The sequence below is a fragment of the Myxocyprinus asiaticus genome, chromosome 47 (genome assembly GCF_019703515.2).
Source record: "Myxocyprinus asiaticus isolate MX2 ecotype Aquarium Trade chromosome 47, UBuf_Myxa_2, whole genome shotgun sequence".
Taxonomy (NCBI): Eukaryota; Metazoa; Chordata; class Actinopteri; order Cypriniformes; family Catostomidae; genus Myxocyprinus; species Myxocyprinus asiaticus.
The window spans coordinates 15,074,754-15,093,873 of NC_059390.1; the positions used below are offsets into that span (position 1 = coordinate 15,074,754).

The following is a 19,120-nucleotide window of genomic DNA, read 5'->3' on the forward strand; positions in this document are numbered from 1 at the left end:
GTCCTGTTATCAAATTTAATACAACTTCATGTCCCTAATTATTAAATCTAATTTGTGCTGAACATGAAGGAAAACATGGCCCTCAGATTATCCTAAATATCCATTTTTATTCTTAAAAACCATACGCGATACTTGACAACTTTAAAATGAAAGATGAACATTGGTCTTCTTGTTGGGATTCAAACCAATGCTACCAGGTTCAGGTTGTCTTTAAAGGGATAGTTCACCCAAAAATGAAAATTCTCTCATTGTTTACTCACCCTTATGCCATCCCAGATGTGTATGACCGTCTTTCTTCTACTGAACACAAATTAAGATTTTTAGAACAATATCTCAGCTCTGTAGGTCCACACAATGCAAGTGAATGGGTGCCAAAATTTTGACACTCCAAAAGGCTCCAGTGGTTAAATCCATATTTTCAGAAGTGATATGATAGGTGTGGGTGAGAAACAGATCAATATTTAAATCAAATTTTCCTTGAAATTCTTCTTCCTGCCCAGTAGTGGGCATATGCATGAAGAATGTGAAAGTGAAAGTTAAAGTGCAGCCTGACTGAACAGGGAGGAGAACTGATAGTAAAAATGGACTCAAATATTGATCTGTTTCTCACCCACACCTTTCATATCGCTACTGAAGACACTGATTTAAGCACTGGAGTCATATGGATTACTTTTATGCTGACTTGTGTGATATTTGGAGCTTAAAAATTTTGGCACCCATTCACTTGTATTGTATGGACCAAAAGAGTTGAGAAATTCTTCTAAAAATCTTCATTTGTGTTCTGCTGAAGAAAGAAAGTCATACACATCTGGGATGGCATAAGGGTGAGTAAATGATGAGAGAATTTCCTTTTTGGGTGAACTATTCCTTTAAGTGAAAAATGAGCTGCTTCTTTTACTGAAGAACTGACAAGACGTCAGTTGATGAATGTTTTCAGCCATGATGTCAATTTGTAGGCGAACCCAGAAGTCTAATTCGCCATGGGCTCCCTCTGGATTTTCCTATGGGGTTTTTCAACTTATGAGTAAAATAACATCTGTGGTAAACATTACTTCACGATACATGGATGTTTTGTTCTGCAACATATATTACACACTTTCATACCTCAAACGTGAATTTTGAAGCTGCTGTATGATTTTAAAAAAAAAGTATGCAATTTAATACGGCTTCAAAATTCACGTTTTAGGTATGGTCCTGATTCACGGTAGGGCCATCTTTGATTTTTAATGGGAATGAAAATGAGGTTATGAGGGATAGACTTACCATCTCTTCAATGACACGAATGGTATAAAGCTATATAAAGCACCTTGATCACATCTGATTTCCCACAGCTCATGTTGTCTGGAGGTGTTTGTCTACTGAATGTTCTTAGATATTTTTTCAATATTTTGTCCGCAGAACGATCCAAAAACAATAATAAACTGCAGTACAGTCAGAGATTATTTACCAGAGACAGGCCACTTCTATTTAAATTAATGGGAGAAACTGGAATGCCCAACCAAGAAGCTCTAGCGCCCAACAGACAACAGATGTAGAAAAGAAGTCCTGCCTTACAAGAGCCAATCACCTTTTAGATACAGAAATCGTCTGTCAATGGACTGGCTAACGTGCATGCGCATTAGCTATACAAGCCGGGATAATTGCGTGTTTCAGCGTAATATGAGGTAAAGAAGCACAATTTATGATTCCAGTATTGTCAGATTTTATTGATGATTTGAAATATGTTCTTTGATCGTATTCTTGACCAACCGTTTTTGAGATTTTGTTCTTTCCCTATTCAAGTAGATAGGAGCTGCACTGACATGACTGGAAATAGCCTTCCGAGAGCGTTCCAAAGATGGCCGACAGTGGACTGACTTGCTAGAGAGACTTTGGTACAGTTCATTAAAGAGACTGTACACCTATCCCTCACAGCCTCGTTGTCATTCCTATCAAAAAACAAAGATGGCACAGCTGTGAATAAGGTCTATAAAAGTGCGTAGCCTAATATATGCTGTAGAACAACCATCCACGTAACATCAAGTAATGTTTACCACAGACCATATTTTACTCATTAAACCAAAACTCCAATTCTAAAATCTCATAGGAAAATCCAGAGGGAACCCATGGTGAATTTTCTTCCGGGTTTGTGGACCACAAACTGAAAATCTTTATTTCTTTACTCACTGAAAGCTGCTTCTACGGCAAGCCTCAAGAGGATAAATACACTATCACACACTTTCACTAGGTAAAGTTAATCCATGAATTGCTTCCTAAATCACTTCATTACAATTGTTTATGCTCACGCAGTACTTCTGTTGTTATTTCTGTGAGCTCCACATATCAGGGAAATAGAGAGTTGCGGTGAGTTGGTATGTTTGTCACCCCTTCAGTATTTTGTATCGGCAAGTGTCATACCTCAGACTGAAGAGAGCAAAATCTAAGAGAAACAGTCAGCAAGTGTGACACCCTCGGCCAAAATCGAGTTGTTTTGAGTGTACTAGTGTAACTCAGCAGGGACTCCTGACGATCAAGTGATTAACAACCTCCCGCTGGCAGATGTTAATGCACCCTTCCTCTCTCACCTAAGGGCCACCGATTATGTAAATGAAGCTCACACCTGAAAATCGCTGAAAAATCGTCCAGTGTGATGCCGACTTGTTCTGTGACCACAGTCACTCATTCCAGGTCAAAACAGGTAATCATCAGCTCCCTCTTATGGTCAATAAGTGTCTCAGCATATATCCGAAATTCGTTAGACTGATTCAAAATGGAACATAGGAAAGTTTTGGACAAATGTTGACATCTTGCTGATATAAATACTGCACATTTAAATGGTGAGGAATGGCAAGGCATGAGAACAGAACAATTTGCTAGCTCCCCCTTGTGGACAAGTATCTGCATTGATAAATTAAAAATAGCAGTAGTAATAGACGAGCATTAATCCTTCAAAGACGTGTCCAGAATAAACCTGTAGTCAAGTATGTACATCTTTGGAGGAATGGTCTGCTTAAAAGAATAATAAAAATTATAAAAATAAATTGTAATATAATTATAAAAATACGGACTTCATTTACTATTACCTTCATGTTGTTTAAAACTCTTTTAGAGGAACACGCACACACACACACAAATTGTCAAACTCCACAATAACAAAACAGCAATAAATGTATCATAAATATTTAACCATACTACTTGTGCGCTATATTAAAAGTCGTCTGAAGTCATGCTTGTGAGGAACATATCGAAATTGAAGTAGTTATTCACTGATAATCATCCCCTTCATTGGGCTGTTATCCACTGCAACTGGATCATTCAGTCAGTTAGTTCAAAAACCTCATCAGTCAGATTGGTGAAATAATCATTCAGACCGGTTTTGTGGACTGGATCAACTGATTCAATGAAAAGATCTGATTAATTCACGAATCGGACATTGCAACTTCTTTCATGAAGGCGGAGTTCAGAATGGAATACTACCATACTATTACTTTACTGCTCAAAAAATAGAGTAGGATGGTAACATGCCATTCCGAACTCACCTCAACTCTCATGAATGCACCAAGGAGTGCTAGGATGGATGTCAAAATATTGAGTTGAATAATTATATAAATTTCAGGCCATTTTTGCACAAAGCTATTATTTGGCTTTCCAAGATTTGAAATACCACTTTTATGGTCTTTTTATTTTTTATTCATTTATTTTGGACCTTGATAGCCAGTCCTTGTTCACTTTAATTATATAGAAAACAGAGGCCATAATGTTATTAAAAAATTCACCATTTCTATTCCATGGATGAAAGTCATACAGATTTAGAATTGCACAAGGGTGGTAAATGTAAATTTTTTTGGTGAACTATTTAAATTAAACTCCGCAGGAAGGTGGCTCTCCATGAGCAGGGATTAGTAACCCCACTTTAAAGGAATATCTGGCTAGACTAGAGGGCCTTCTCAAAGCAAAGTATCTGTTTGTACAGTTACCAAACTGAATACAAATGTCCCTTATTATTAAATCTAATGTGTGCTGAACATGAAGGAAAACATGGCCCTCAGATTACGCTAAATATCAATATTTATTCTTAAAAACCATACACGATACTCGACAAGTTTAAAATGTAAGTTGAATCACGATATCCATTTACATTGTGCAAGATAAACAGACATGTACTTTTATTTCCAAACCTTAAGATTAAAAAAAAAAAAAAAAAAATTTTAAAAATTCTTAAAATAGATGAATAAACATTCATTCCCATTATAGGAAGACGCTATTGAAAAAAAGTTCCTATGGATTCTTTTAATATATTTGCTCCAAGTTGCAAACTTAAGCTGCTTTTTGTTTAATAAACATAAAAAAAAAATAAAAAAATGTGGTTGTGATGACTGAAGAAATCCGAATTCCTTTCCTCCTGTATTCCTCTTTTTTACTTTACACTCTTATTGAACCAATGAGAGCAGAAAAGCAAGTCTAAACTGGAACCCTGCTGTCAAAAATTAAATCTATTCCTAAACATTACAAAAAACACAAAACATGTTAGTATTTTGACCACAAGTTTCATGCTATAAGCCACCCTGAGTATTGTATTACTTGGAGAACCAATCACAACCCTTATTTGAAGAGTGCCCCACCCCCCTGTGAATATAATTTATGTAAAATCCCTGTATTTCTGGTTCAGCAGGTTGAGGTGCCCCCGCATAAAAATACAATTTATTTATAAGGTCTGTATCAAAATGTTCCTTAGGGATCTGACATAAAGTACCCTGTGCTGTGATACCAGTGTATGCCTGTTCATGTTGATTCCTTAGTGTTTCCAGTATTTCAGGTCTTAAATATATACTCAACTGCAGCAATATTTTCTTAACTGACTTAACTGAATCTTTATGGAATATGAAGACTTTTTTTTTTTTTTTTTTTTTTTTTTGTATGATCAACAAACAAAACACAGGAAAACATTTTTTTCCAAAAAAGTTAAATATGAAAATAAAAATAAGTTTGAAAACAAGTCACTTTTTTCTTTTATTTTTCCTTTGAACGGTTTGAACAATTCTATCTAAGACAAAAACTTAATCTTCAATTAAAGCCCCCCTCCCAGTCCAATTAAAAACCACCCATGGATCTCAATATCTCTGCTCATTGCTATACAAGCCTTGGTGTTATCTATTTGGCTAGAAGATTCTATGTATCTACAAATATATAACAAATAAAATTTGCAGGCAAAAATAGTTCAGTTTCCATAGAAACACCCTTTTTTCCTGAAAATACAGCAGTATCTGAAATATCTGTCCCCATTTCTCTGTACCAGGAAGCTCTTCCACCAACGAACAGAAGGAAAAAAAGTATCTACAAACTTTGTAAACAGACCTGTGTCTTCCAAAAAAACATAAATAATTCAAAATATTAACAGCCAAATAATGCAGAAATCAATGTTTGAATAACGTTCAACACCATCCATATAAAGAGAAGCCAAAGCTAAGAGCTAAGCTCCCAAGAGATCTTTGGCTCCGCCCCTCTCATCCATGAGTTCTCCAGGCTTTAGTCTCTGGGGAGACAAACAGGTGTTGTCTGTCGTACTGAGGGGCGGAGCTGATCAAAGGGACGTCTCTAAGCTGTGCATTGGGCTCCCGGGAGCTGAGGGTGTGGCTGACTTGCTAGGATCCAGGAAGAGGTGGAATCCACTGTGTACGGCATTATTGTTCTGATTGGGTGAAGGTGGGGGAGGAGGGGTGGGTGTTGCATTTCTCTTAGTGGGGGCATCGTCTTCTGCGTCTGTGTCATCGATAAGGGGGATGTGAGGCTCCGAGTCTTCTATCCGGAACTCTGGATGGGTCATGAAGTTATGAATGGAGCTGCGAGACTCTGGCTTCTCCAGGCCCTCATAGGGTGACAGCGAGCTGCGGAATGCATTTACCACTCGGATCTGTAGGAGAGCAGTGTGTAAAGTCAACCTTATTGCTTACAACTACTGTTCATTTGCACACACATACACAGGCATACAAAGTCAAACATCACATTAAAATACAGGTTAAACCATGGCCAAATGGGCTGGTTTTAATTAATGAGTGGAAATCAGTAAGGTTAGCGCACCAAAACCGAGTGTGGAGGAAACTCTGCTACTGGTGAGTAAAAACCTGATGCTTGGGTTAAGGTGAGCTTATCCTCTGACTGAGGGAAAGAGAAATCCTCTTTTCTGTCTGTACTCAAATAAAGACTAATTCAAGATTACAAGATACAAAATGGAAACAACTTGGGGCATCATCTCAGATGTAATACCAGGAACTCTCAAAGCCAATTTTTCAAAATGGAAATGAGAGAGAGTGAGAGAAACAGAACAAGATACAAAGAGATATAGAGAAAAAGAGTGAGGCCAATAACCCAAGAGGACACAGCTCAACACATGAGGTTAATATTTTTTGAGCATGCTTTTTTGGGAGGGGGGAGGAGGGAAATCGATCACTGATTATGTTGTGAAGTAGAGATGAAAAACTTGGAGCAGCCAAGCAAGTTCAAATTCACAAACAGTCTAGGGACTGGACCCATGCAGAGCAGTGCTACCTTTTGGTCAACAGAGGTAAACCTTTGAGTATAGCCCATGACACATTTCACAGAATCTAAGAAGGAATATGTTGCAGTCAGTGTTGTAGTGTTTTGAGCCGTTTTCCATTTATCATTATCCATTTCATTAGCAGGAAAATGAAGACTAAAACAAAGTAGATTGTTTCAAACAACACAAAGTGCCCTAAACAGAAAAAAGGTATGTTTGAGCATGAACAGTATGGACAGCCATGACCTGGTGAAAAATGGAAATAATGATTTAGTTAGAATTGAGGCTTTTAACAACAGACAACCGCACAGACAGCTGACAGACAACTGCAAATGATATGCAGGGTTCCCAGCAATGAATTTCATCGACTTTCCCATGACAGTTTTTGCAGTTGTGGATTTCTTTTTTTATCCCCTTTTCTCCCAATTTGGAATGCCCAATTCCCAATACTTAGTAGGTCCTCGTGGTGGCACAGTTACTCACCTCAATCCGGGTGGCGGAGGACAAGTCTCAGTTGCCTCCACTTCTGAGAGTCAATCCACACACCTTATCACGTGGCTCGATGTGCATGACACCGCAGAGACTCGCAGCACGGGAGGCTCATGCTACTCTCCGCGATCCACGCACAATTTACCACGCACCCCAATGACAGCGAGAACCCCTAATCGTGACCACGAGGTGGTTACCCCATGTGACTCTACCCTCCCTAGCAACCGGGCCAATTTGTTTGCTTAGGAGACCTGGCTGGAGTCACTCAGCAAGCCCTGGATTCGAACTCGTGACTCCAGGGGTGGTAGTCAGCGTCAATACTCGCTGAGCTACCCAGACCCCACAGTTGTGGATTTTTAAAAACATTTTATAGAGATTGCACTCAAAAAGCAATTTCTCGCTGGTCAATACTTTAGAGCAGTGTTTCTCAACTGGTAAAGGTTTTTCAAATTCCACATTATCACCCTTATCTAAAATTACTCACATTTTACAGTAGTAACAATGATTGTGATATTTTGACAAAAAAATATTAAATCTATTAACTAGAATCTATTAGACCTCTCATAACAACTGTGGAAGTTAAATTTCTAAATACTATTTTCTCTTATTACACAGCGCTCTGGAAAACTCTATTCTGATTGGTCAATGGCACCATCTAGTGGTCTGATATCTTGAGTAAAACCACACATCTGTGTTTTAAGACATATCAGACCGGTCAGCCGGGTATTGAGAGTCAGCTTTTCTGCTTCTCGGATTACTGTGCAATCTCTACAAGTAAGCCAATAAACTAATTTCAACTCATTACAAGGCTTCTTGCCAAATAAATAAATGAACATGACACATTGATTTAAGATGCATAATGAGTCAGACAGTCATTAATTACAATATAAACACCAACAGGACTCCGAAGCAAACCGGAGGTGAATTTCAGCTGTTCAGCGATTTATTACTTCTCACGCAACTACATAATTTCAACGCAAATCAATCTTTCATGTCCATTTATTTATTTAAGTAGTCATGTTATAAGTGGGATACTGTAGTCAGCCAGTTATCATCGCAAAACAAACCCATTCAGGGTGATACAGGACCCTCCGATTCGCACCGGGGTCCTGATCACCCTGTCAGGGTTTTTTTATTTTTATTTATTTATTTTATTTTTTTAACGTATAGAAAGACTAGCTACATTGAACTAACCACAGTAATGAGGAGCCAGCCATGGTCTACCTGCACTTATATGGCATTGCACTGTAAATATAATGGCATAAGTACATAAAGGGCTTTAAAGTCTGGACCTCCAAGACTTATGCACAAAGTTTTCCTCGATGATATACTGCATGTTCTGTTTGAATGATGTTTGATATTAGGAAATAAGCTGGATAATAAATATAGTAGGCTCTACAACTTTAAAAGGGGAGAGAGAAATGCTGTATGTTTTGTTGTTAAAAATGTATACATGCCCTTATCCTTGAAAACCATGAATAAACCAAGCACGATAATCAAGAAAATGCTACCCAGGCTACAATAAATACAGGTTGCATTTTTTTTACTCAGTTGGGTCACCACTTGATGTCTATTGTAATATCTGGGTCCTGAAGCAAAACCAGTTAAGAACCACTGTTTTGGAGCTATTCATGGTGAGAAAAATGTATATTCAATACAGGAATGTCCTCAATTTACCACAAGTGTTCCAGGCCTGCAAATCAGTCTTAAACTCCCAGATATTTCCAGGTTTGAACATAGGAACCCTGGATAAGAATAGAGCATAGAGTCAATCTAAATTATTACACGGCAGACGTCTTCTGTGTCTCTGTAAAAGCAACAGTTACATAGAGAAGGCAGGAAAAAGACAGCAGAAATGAGAATGACAGAACTGGCATTGAGTAGTTTGAGAGAGTGTGAAAAAGAAGAAAGAGTATTGAGCCTGACTGTAAAAACATAACGCAAGTTGTAACCTGAATGAATGATCAACTGACACCACAGCAAAGGTGACAAACAGCAGGAGTCGAGGAAGCATAGAGAAGCTTATTTGAAAAAGGATAGCCTTGGGTAAACAACAGAGAAGTTTCCATTCCAGAGAGGACAGATTACGTCTAATCACAACTTTAACAACATCCAGCATCTCATCTGTGTAGCCAGCTCAAAAGAAGATCCTGCAGAAACCTGTGATACTAACTGGAATAGGAGCCTTAAGCTCACATTGCCTACAGCGCCACATCAGCCCTGAGAACAATCGACCAAGTTAGCATTGTTTGGTTGGTCAGATTATCAGTGTGACCATGGGCGTATACTCAAAACATTTACACGTAGAAAACTAGAGCTGCCACAGAGCCCGGAGAGCCAGCGCAGGGCTGCAGACACACCAGACGTTATTAGACAGCAACTCTTGATCTGTGAGACCCAGACAAAGCCATCAAACAGAACACAGGCACAGATACCTTAACCCTAAAACATAGGCTCAAAATATGCAGCCGTTACATTGAAAAGCAATGTGGAAGATGCTTAGAAATACATTTCGTTTTGAAAAACAGCGAGCGAGAGAGGGACTTTAGGAGGAGAATGAAGACTATTAGGCGAGAGGAAATGTTATTGTCATGCACTAATAAACACGCACTCACACCCGACAGTGGCAGAAGCGGTGTTGAAGGCAGTAGCAGGAGATAAGGCTACATGTGTAGGGCTAGAAACATTGGTTACATCGTGCTGTTGGCTGGCGCTGGAGGGTTGGCGCCTGACGGCTGCCTGAAAGGAAATTCCGCTCTGGAACGCACTCACTACATCCATCTGGAAGGAATCAGAGAGGGTGATAGGCCCAGAGAACGCACAGAAGAGAGAAAGACAGAGTCAAAGTGAGAGAAGAACGGATAGAGAACGAAGGGCACCCATATAAAAGAAGACAGGGACAGATAGTGGCTGAGAGAAAAAAGGCACGGAATCAGGTGTTGCATTAATCGAAAATTCTCCGTCATTTACCGATTTTTTGAAACATTGATGGAAAATGGAAAATGCTGTTCATCATTTTGAAAGATAAAAAAATAAGAAAATATTTTCACCTAGTGCATCAGTTTTGACTTCACTGTCTCTCTCACACATACTCCCGCTGTGTGTGCCCGGTTTATTGCCTTATATTAAGATGCAAATTAACAGGCTACATCACCATTAACACCTGGCGTCTCTTTTGACCAATTGTGTCCGATTTCAAGGAGAGGTCTGAATAATTGACTGCATACATCAGTCATTACGTTAGTGTGTTACTGCATGATCAGTGTGTCACTTTATTAAAAAAAGCACAAAAGTATAGTAACAAAATGAAAGCGTGAAAAAGCGGCACATCGTTTCAGCCAATTAACTGCATTTAATCCAAGTGCAAACATTAGCCTGCATTTAGAGCAGCATTGCCAGCTATTTTAGAGTAGGCTACCTGCATTAGAGCTTCAGAGATGTGTGTGCTTCTCATCTGTGACTATTGTTATAGGCTATCAGGCACATTGAAGAAGTTCCGTGAACCTGTGCATTTTCCGACCGGACGGTTACTTAATTTAAAAGCCGCACGTACTGGTAAAGTTTAAAAAATCTTGTTATAGCACAGTGGTTGATTGACAGGTAGCTACTTTCACCCAAGAATTCCTTGGTTGCACCAGACTTGCGCTTGGGGAGTCAAAAATATCATTAAGCCTATCCACTGTCATGTATATGCCATTATAATGGATGCTACCACCCTGAATGTAGTAGTTATAAAATTAAAACAAGTATGACGGATAAAAATAGACCATGACGGAAATTTTAAAACTCAGTCCGTCAAAATAATGGATAAATATTTTTCCAAGTGCAACCTCTGCACGGAATTAAAGAACAGACTCCCTGACATTGGCTTTTACAACTGATCAGATTATTGCATTGACGAACTGCATTAATAAACCCTCTTTCATCATTTTAAGGTCACCACAAGTGGTGGTGTGATATGACCGAGCACTAACTCAAACCATAATCAGAGAGAAGTAAACAGTATAGTGAGGACTATAGCACAGATCAAGTGAGAGAGACTCCAGAAAATCTAGAGGGTTTGAATTCTAGGAGGGAACCGATGGGCCTTTTTTGGACTGCTGGGCTTGGACCGCAGGAACTGCGGAGTTGTGGTGGTTGAAACAGGTTACCTGAGTCTGTATGCGGTTGAGGCCTCTGAACCAGAGGATCTGTCCCCTACGGAGCTCTCGCTCAGCATGGTCTATTTCATCGAGTTCCTCCAGCTCCTCCAACTCTTCATCAGGGATTTCCTCCTTCTGCGTGCCATGACCTGCGGTCTTCAGGAATTTCAGCCGACTTGTGGGGATGGAGGAGATGACCTGCATAAGAGCACAGGTCAATACTTAGAGGCCATTCCATACAGAAAATCAATATGGACCATTCTTACCACTGTCATTCCATTCACCACCTTAAGGGGGCACTGCTTGGCTACTATAGACTAAGAATCTAGATTGGTTTATTGAGAGCAAGTTAAGGCTAAAGGTTGCTGCTTTCTACAGAACTCTGCGATGCTTACCTGTCCCCAGAGTAGACATCCAAAGCCCAAGAAAATACACCACAGCCACTGCTCAATGTTCAGCCCCACACAGCTGAACGGCTTTCCTCCAAACTGCACAATCACAATCTGAGTGGACAAAGGCAAAGGGTCATTTTTATTCAGTTCATGACTTTTGCCATACATATTCGTGGATTAAAACAATGCAACTATGATCTATCGATTTGAGTGTGTTCTGGTAACCAAAATGCTTTGATTGCATACCATGTAGATACAATTCACTTTATACCTGAATGACAAACGTGCCAAAGACGATGGTACAGAAGATCAAATTGTTGAAAATGCCTTCAAAGACATTCCGTTCTCCGTGGATCTTGCGTGCATTGATTTCATTAAACAGCTGCATCATCACGAAGGTGTTGAAGACAATGGTATAGTGCTCAGAAGGGGGTGCATGAAGAGGGGTGTTACGTCCACTGTCTATGTCAAACATCTTCTCACCTGAAAGAAAAGCAAAAAGGAACATGTTGCAGCTCTGGACATTTCAAGGTTCTCTAAAAAGACAAGGTTTGTAATGCCATCATTACAGAATACATTATATGACAGCAGTTACTATAAAAGGCTGCATTCTACTTGCTCTTAAAAGTATAGTTTACCCAAAAATGAAAAATCTGTCATTTAGCCATTCTCATGTTGTTTTAAACCTGTATGACTTTCTTTCGTTGGTGGTACACATAAGTAAATGTTAGGCAGAATGTTAGCCTCAGTCACCACTTTCACTGTCTGGAAAAAGATGAAAGTGTAATGAAAGTGAATGGTGACAAAGGTCAACATTCTGCCTAACATTTACTTAAAAGAATCAACCTGAGGATGAGTAAATTATGACAAAATATTTTTTTTGGGTGAACTATCCATTTAAAACAAAACTGCAAAGTAAAACTGTTGGCTCTTAAGTAATGAACATCTAATAAAATCATTACAAATTTAATTTAAGCAGAACTAAAACAAACTGGCTCCTCTGTTTCCATGGACTTTTGCTTTCTGCAATGAAAACATGCATGACTATATTTGTTTCATCATTCTGTTGCCTGATCTAAATGGCCTGGATGTATGCTGGTACTTACCAGCAAAGAGTAGAGTGAAGATGATGGTGAGTTGGTAGACAGCATGACCCAATATGTTCTTCATCATTGTCCTGGAGATGAGGGGCTTATTACGACCATAAGGCTTCCTTAGCAGAAGAGATTCAGTGGGGGGTTCAGTGGCCAAGGCCAAAGAGGCAAATGTGTCCATAATCAGATTCACCCATAACATCTGTACAGCTTTCAAAGGAGAGTCCTGGGAGAGAGAGAAAACAGGATGTGACCATTCTGACCTCATACATTACTGCCACATCCATAGCATTGCATAATATTCAACATCTCTTTTGCATTAGCATCTTCTTTTGTAGAGCCTTTTGTCCTTTGCCGCATATAAAGTTAAAGTCAAGGTTACTGATAGTCACATCGAGCAGAGTTAACCCAGCTGCTTTCAAGTTGGCAATTATTTCTTGCCTCATATTTCAAACACCACAGTTACTCAAACAATATCCATTGAAAATGACATGCAGAACACCTGAGCTTTGAGGCTGAGACCAGCCTTGGCTATCGACAGCAATGCAGAGTGCAAATGTAATCCTCCCATTCATTATGCATTAATACAGGACCTCAACTGCAATCAGCCTGACTATAATTCCATTTAACAGAGGAGAGCTGGCTAATTTTAGACTGCTTCTCTGCCTGTGGACAGCAGTGCCAGACCCCATGCAGACCTTCCTGCCTCAGACTAACTATTTCCAATCACTTCACTCAGGATGGGTAGCAATCAGCTACTTCCATCAGCCACCACGGTGCATCTGTAAAGATGCAGTCCCTTGCATAGAGTTGGACTATTTAGCTTAACAGCTCGGTCGGCATCACATACTAGCCGTGTTCCAAAACCTAGTGTGCTGCCTAAGAGGACAGCATTTCAAGGCATCATAGGTATGCTCCTGACACAAAGGCTGTTTCAAACAGTAGGAAGAATAACTATGACTAGTAACAGACCTTGTTGGAAAAATTACGATTATAAATATACTGTATTTCATTCAGTACTGCAAAGTATTAATCTACTGAACTAAAACTGTTATGTTAAAAATGGACTTTTACCCAATAGTCATGTGTTTTTTGTTTTTATACTTAAGGTAAGACAGGTGCCTTGCTTTGTGCCTCATAGGATGATTGTTAGCTTAAAGGGGTAGTTCACCCAAAAATTTAAATTCTCTCATCATTTACTCACTCTCATGATATCTCAGGTGTGTATGTATGTCTTTCTTCAGCAGAACACATTTGAAGAAAAACATCTTAGCTCAGTAGGTCCTTAAAATGCAAGTGGATGGTGATCAGACCTTTGAAGCTCCAAAAAGAACAGATAGTCAGCATAAACATCATTCAAACGACTCCAGTGGTTAAATTAATGTCTTCTAAAGCAAAACGATCACTTTTGGTTTGAAACAGATCAATAATTAAGTACTTTTTAACTATAATCCAACGCTTCCCGTAAGCTTCACGAGAGTGCCGAGTTCACGTGGTCTCTCGTGTGACACATTCATGTTGGCATGTTACGGATGTAATCTCACGTTCTTCTCCCAGTGGAGACATCCAGGATCAGCACACAATTGCACCATTGTGAGTATGCACGTGACGTAATCGTGTTGACACGTGAGACACGCGAAAGCTGAGGCACGTGCGACACACATGGAAAAGCAGCACTGTTTACAGCTGAGTAGGAGGAATGCTGTACAGAAGCTTCATTGGTTTTGGTTTAGATCTGCATTTGTATCCATTTGTTTACTCACAATGATGCATTTGTGTGCTTATCCTGGATGTTTCCACCGATAGGAGAACATGAGATTACGTCCGTTACATGCCAACGCGAAATCGTCACATGATAGACCACGTGAACTCAGTGCTCTCGTGGAGCTTAACGGAAACGATAGATTATACTTAAAAAGTACTTAATTATTGATCTTTTCGCACCAAAAGCGATCTGGTTGCTTTAGAAGACATTAATTTAACCGCTAGAGTCGTTTGGATGAAGTTTATGTTGACTGTCTGTTCTTTTTGGAGCTTCAAAAATCTGATCACCATCCACTTGCTTTATAAGGACCTACTGAGCTGAGATATTTTTCTATTTTTCTTCAGATATGTTCTGCTGAAGAAAGTAAGTCATACACATAAGATATCATGAGGGTGAGTAAATAATGAGAGAATTTTCATTTTTGGGAGAACTATCCCTTTAACAACATGCTCACGCCAAATTCTACTTTAATCAAATGTGAGCTGCATCTCCCATGCCAAACTCGGCGTTGCTGCATTATGTAGAATTTTTCAAATCAGTCATTAATGAGATATCTCTGTTAGACTTTTACCTTAGACCAAGGTAGCTCACAAGAGAATGGTGGAATAGAGCTCTTTTTTTGTGGTACCTGTGTGATGCAAGCTCCAGTGAAGGCCACGATCACAGCCACCACATTTACGGTGAGCTGGAACTGGAGGAATTTTGAAATGCTGTCATACACGTTCCTCCCCCACATGACAGCTTTGACGATGCTGCTGAAGTTGTCGTCAGTGAGGATGATGTCAGAGGCTTCTTTTGCCACGTCTGTGCCGGCAATGCCCTGAGCATAAAAAGCACACTATATAAAACTTTTCAAACCAAATCTAGAGCACAATGTGTGGAAAATCAAATATTCATTGGCCTTAGCAAAGAAACAATATTTTTTTTTTCTCCCCAATTTGGAATGCCCAATTCCCAATGCGTTCTAGGTCCTTGTGGTGGCGTAGTGACTCGCCTCAATCTGGGTGGCAGAGGACGAATCTCAGTTGCCTCCGCGTCTGAAACCGTCAATCCGCACATCTTATTATGTGGCTTGATGAGCACGTTACCACGGAGACCTAGTACGTGTAGAGGCTTCACGCTATTCTCCGCAGCATCCACGCACAACTCACCACGCGCCCCACCGAGAGCGAGAACAACATTATAGCAACCACGAGGAGGTTAACCCAACGTGACTCTACCCATCCTTGCAACCGGGCCAATTGGTTGCTTAGGAAGCCTGATTGGAGTCACTCAGCACTCCCTGGATTCGAACTCGCAACTCCAGGTGTGGTAGTCAGCATCTTTAACTGCTGAGCTACCCAGGCCACACAGCAAAGAAACAATATTGAAATAAATTTTTTTTTTACTATATTGCCCAGCCCTAGATAACACACATACCATGGCAAACCCAACATCGGCCTTTTTTAAGGCAGGGCCATCATTGGTGCCATCTCCTGTTACCGCCACAACCTGCCTCTGCTCCACAACAGTGCTGTCAATTATACCTAAAGGGGAGAGACATGTGATGCATCAAGACAAACAGTGCAACATTACAGAGCAGAATTACTGGTCTTTTCAACACTGAATTAATTACTCATGCTGGAGGAGTCTCTGAGCACCTTTGACTAGTGTATGTTTGTCTGTTGGTGAAGATCTAGCCAGGACCCGAAGTTTAGGCCATATCTTATCAATTCGCTCTTGTTCAATCTGAAAAGAGGGCACATATCATGAGCTTGTGTGTCTGTGTTTGAATCTATTCTTTTCTCATAATAGATTGTGGCTCTCACCTCTCCCTTTTCATTGCGGATCCGGCGGTTGAACTCTTTGCCCTCTATGCAGAGGAAGTCATCTCCTGGCAGCAGGATGCCACATTTAGTTGCTATGGCACGGGCAGTGTTAAGGTTGTCCCCGGTGACCATGCGTACTGTGATTCCCGCACGCTGGCACTTTCTAATGGCATCAGGGACCTGAGTGAGGAAGAAAGAAAGTGTGACCAAGAGAGAAAGACAGAATGGCCTTTGGCTTATTATTTGACATTACATAATTTGACACTACATTATTTAATTCTACTGTGAAACCGAACTGCAGCTCTATACAGAAGTGATTTCTGGGTTACCGTATTAATTATTTCCATTGATAACAGCTATAATTCTAAAAATTTTATCATGAATGGGCCATTGACAATAATTACAAATCGCAAATTGTCATAAAATCTAATTTACATGCGTAGGGGTACCACATTTAAATCCAAATGGTTAGTAATTCATATGTATTGAAGCCCAAACCAAAATGCAAACTATAATCTGCTTAATTGTCTGTATCAAGTCAATATTTGGGCATCAAGCCTGACATACACATCTTGCTTCATTAAAGCCAATATTGCTAAAGACTGTGCGGGAAAAATAAGCTCATGCTCCTGCAGTGACTGCTGCTTCCGTGTGAATGTTATAACCTGTTAGTATAGGTGTCGCAGTAAATATGCAAGTGTGTTTGAATTAATTGAAACAAGTAATTCAGATTAAAAAGCTGTTAAAGATGGCTAAGGCTTGTACCTCTGGTCTGACTGGGTCTTCAATGCCCACCACACACACACAGGTGAGCCTAGTGAGGATTTCACTCTCATTATCCCAGTCTGGTTCTCCTTCAGAAGCGGGAAAGTCCCTGTAAGCCAGGCAGATGGTCCTCAGGCCCTCAGAGGCCATGAGCTCGATCACCCTCTTCACCATGTCATCTCTGTCCCTGGGCCGAAAAACCTTTGCTTCGCCTGTTGCTGTCAGGATCTTATGACACCTAGATTAGATGAGAGCAGGTAAGGGCTGGAAAGATACTGCAGATACCCAACAGCACTCGGCCTGAACCACAGCAAAAGAGCCATTCCAGTAATTTCTCAGGGGAAATCTGTAAGTAATACAGCCTGAGGACTTTGGAGTGGGAGGTGAAGCTTTTGATCCATCAATCAATGTTGCTGGAACACCTCTCTCGTACGGCTCTTTACAGGAATAGTTCACCCAAAAATAAAAATTCTGTCATAATTTACTCTGGTTTGGAATGATTGTGTCATTCCAAACCTGTTCGACTTCGAAGGTGATTTTTTTTTAAGAATATTTTTTTCTTTTGTATTTCCTTATAATGAAAGTGAATGAGAACTGGGGCTGTCAAGCTCCAAAATGACACACAAAAAAAGCACCATAACAGTATCAACAGTGGTCCATACAACTCGTGCATTATATTATAAGCCTTGTTTAAGAAAGTAATCACCTTTTGTGTTCTACAGAATATAATGAGTCATATAATAAGCTGGAAAAACATGGGAGTGAATAAATAATCACAGAATTTTCATTTTTGGGGTGATTTATTCCTTAAAGGGATAGTTCACCCAAAAATGAAAATTATCTTATCATTTACTCATGCCATCTCTGATGTGTATGCCTTTCTTTCTTCAGCAGAACACAAAGGAAACATAAGTAATCCATATGAATCCAATGTTTAAATCACTATCTTCAGAAGCAATATAATGGGTGTGGATGAGATACAGAACAATATTAAGTCCTTTTTTTTTTTTTTCCTAAATCTCCACTTTAACTTTCACTGTTAGATGTAAAAGTGAAAGTGGAGATTTAGAGTAAAAAAAGGATTAAATTTGATTTGTTTCTCACCCACACCTATCATATCACTTCTGAAGATATGGATTTAACCACAAGAGCCTTATGGATTACTTCTATGTTTCCTTTATGTGATGTTTGGAGCTACAAAGGTCACTTGCATTGTACGGACCCACAGAGCTGAAATATTATTATAATTTTTTATTTTTATTTTTTAAACATTTTTGAGATTTTCAGCTTTACACACTGCTGAGAAAACTTACTAAATAGTAGTTGTCCAAAGTATGTATATGCGTGTATGTATGTATGTATGTATGTATATATATATTTTTTTTATTTATTTTTTTTTTATTATATTTTAAGATGCAAATATCAAGTGTCCATGGCAAACAAATTTTGTGTATTTTGTGTACAAAGGAATCAGAAGTTACAGCATTTGTAACACTGGTGGCCTTTCTTTACTCTAAATGTCCAAAAAAATAAAAAAAATAAAAAAAATAAAAAAAAATAAAAAAAAAAACTCTCCAAGCAAGTATTCAGGTGTTTTATTTAACATTTAAACAGAATAATTGAAAACTATGAATGCAAACATCTAAAACTTATATCAACTTATATCAAATTAGTACCCACTAATGACAAACTAATCAAATGGCCAGCTTATTCCATCACTCCAAAAAATGTGCGTTGAGCGCATTTTGTGCACTGTCTGTTGCTCTACTCAGCCATGTGGGATATGCCTCTTTCCAAATATGAATTCTAACCGTCACTAGACATTCAATAACGACAATCTAACACATCTATGAAGTGAAGGATTGTGTTTCAGTGAATCAATCCCAGAGAAACCGTCTCTATAAAGATGCCATTAGCGATTTGCCAAAATAGCTTGACATGACACTCTGAGAAATATTTCAGGATCTACACATCATATTATTTTGAGTGTGGGTTATTTGATTCAGAATCACCTTCTGTAAGTTGTGATATGCCATTTTCTATTTCATGTATATTTTTTATGAACTAATAAACCAAAATGTGATGAAAATTCTGTTTATCTATTTATTATACATGTGGAATTTCATGTGGATTTCTCATGCTAATACTCAC

The 19,120-nt window shown here is 39.2% G+C and overlaps 1 protein-coding gene across 4 annotated transcripts in view; it reads right to left on the minus strand.

Annotated features, from left to right (window-relative positions):
- Positions 1-4,305: 4,305 nt before the first annotated feature.
- LOC127437039 (plasma membrane calcium-transporting ATPase 1-like) overlaps positions 4,306-19,120 on the minus strand; it is a 73,658-nt gene continuing 58,843 nt past the window's right edge. For 2 of the 4 annotated variants that reach the window (XM_051691665.1, XM_051691666.1), the window contains exons 12-22: positions 16,970-17,207; positions 16,205-16,384; positions 16,037-16,124; positions 15,816-15,922; positions 15,025-15,216; positions 12,644-12,857; positions 11,809-12,020; positions 11,541-11,648; positions 11,155-11,343; positions 9,698-9,784; positions 4,306-5,890 (exon numbers count right to left, since the gene is read on the minus strand). In XM_051691665.1, coding sequence (XP_051547625.1) covers positions 5,561-5,890; positions 9,698-9,784; positions 11,155-11,343; positions 11,541-11,648; positions 11,809-12,020; positions 12,644-12,857; positions 15,025-15,216; positions 15,816-15,922; positions 16,037-16,124; positions 16,205-16,384; positions 16,970-17,207 — 1,945 coding nt within the window. In that variant the 3' untranslated portion in view covers positions 4,306-5,560. Of the gene's footprint in view, positions 5,891-9,618; positions 9,785-11,154; positions 11,344-11,540; positions 11,649-11,808; positions 12,021-12,643; positions 12,858-15,024; positions 15,217-15,815; positions 15,923-16,036; positions 16,125-16,204; positions 16,385-16,969; positions 17,208-19,120 lie in introns of all 4 variants that reach the window. The other 2 variants (XM_051691669.1, XM_051691668.1) reach the window with 2 other exon arrangements.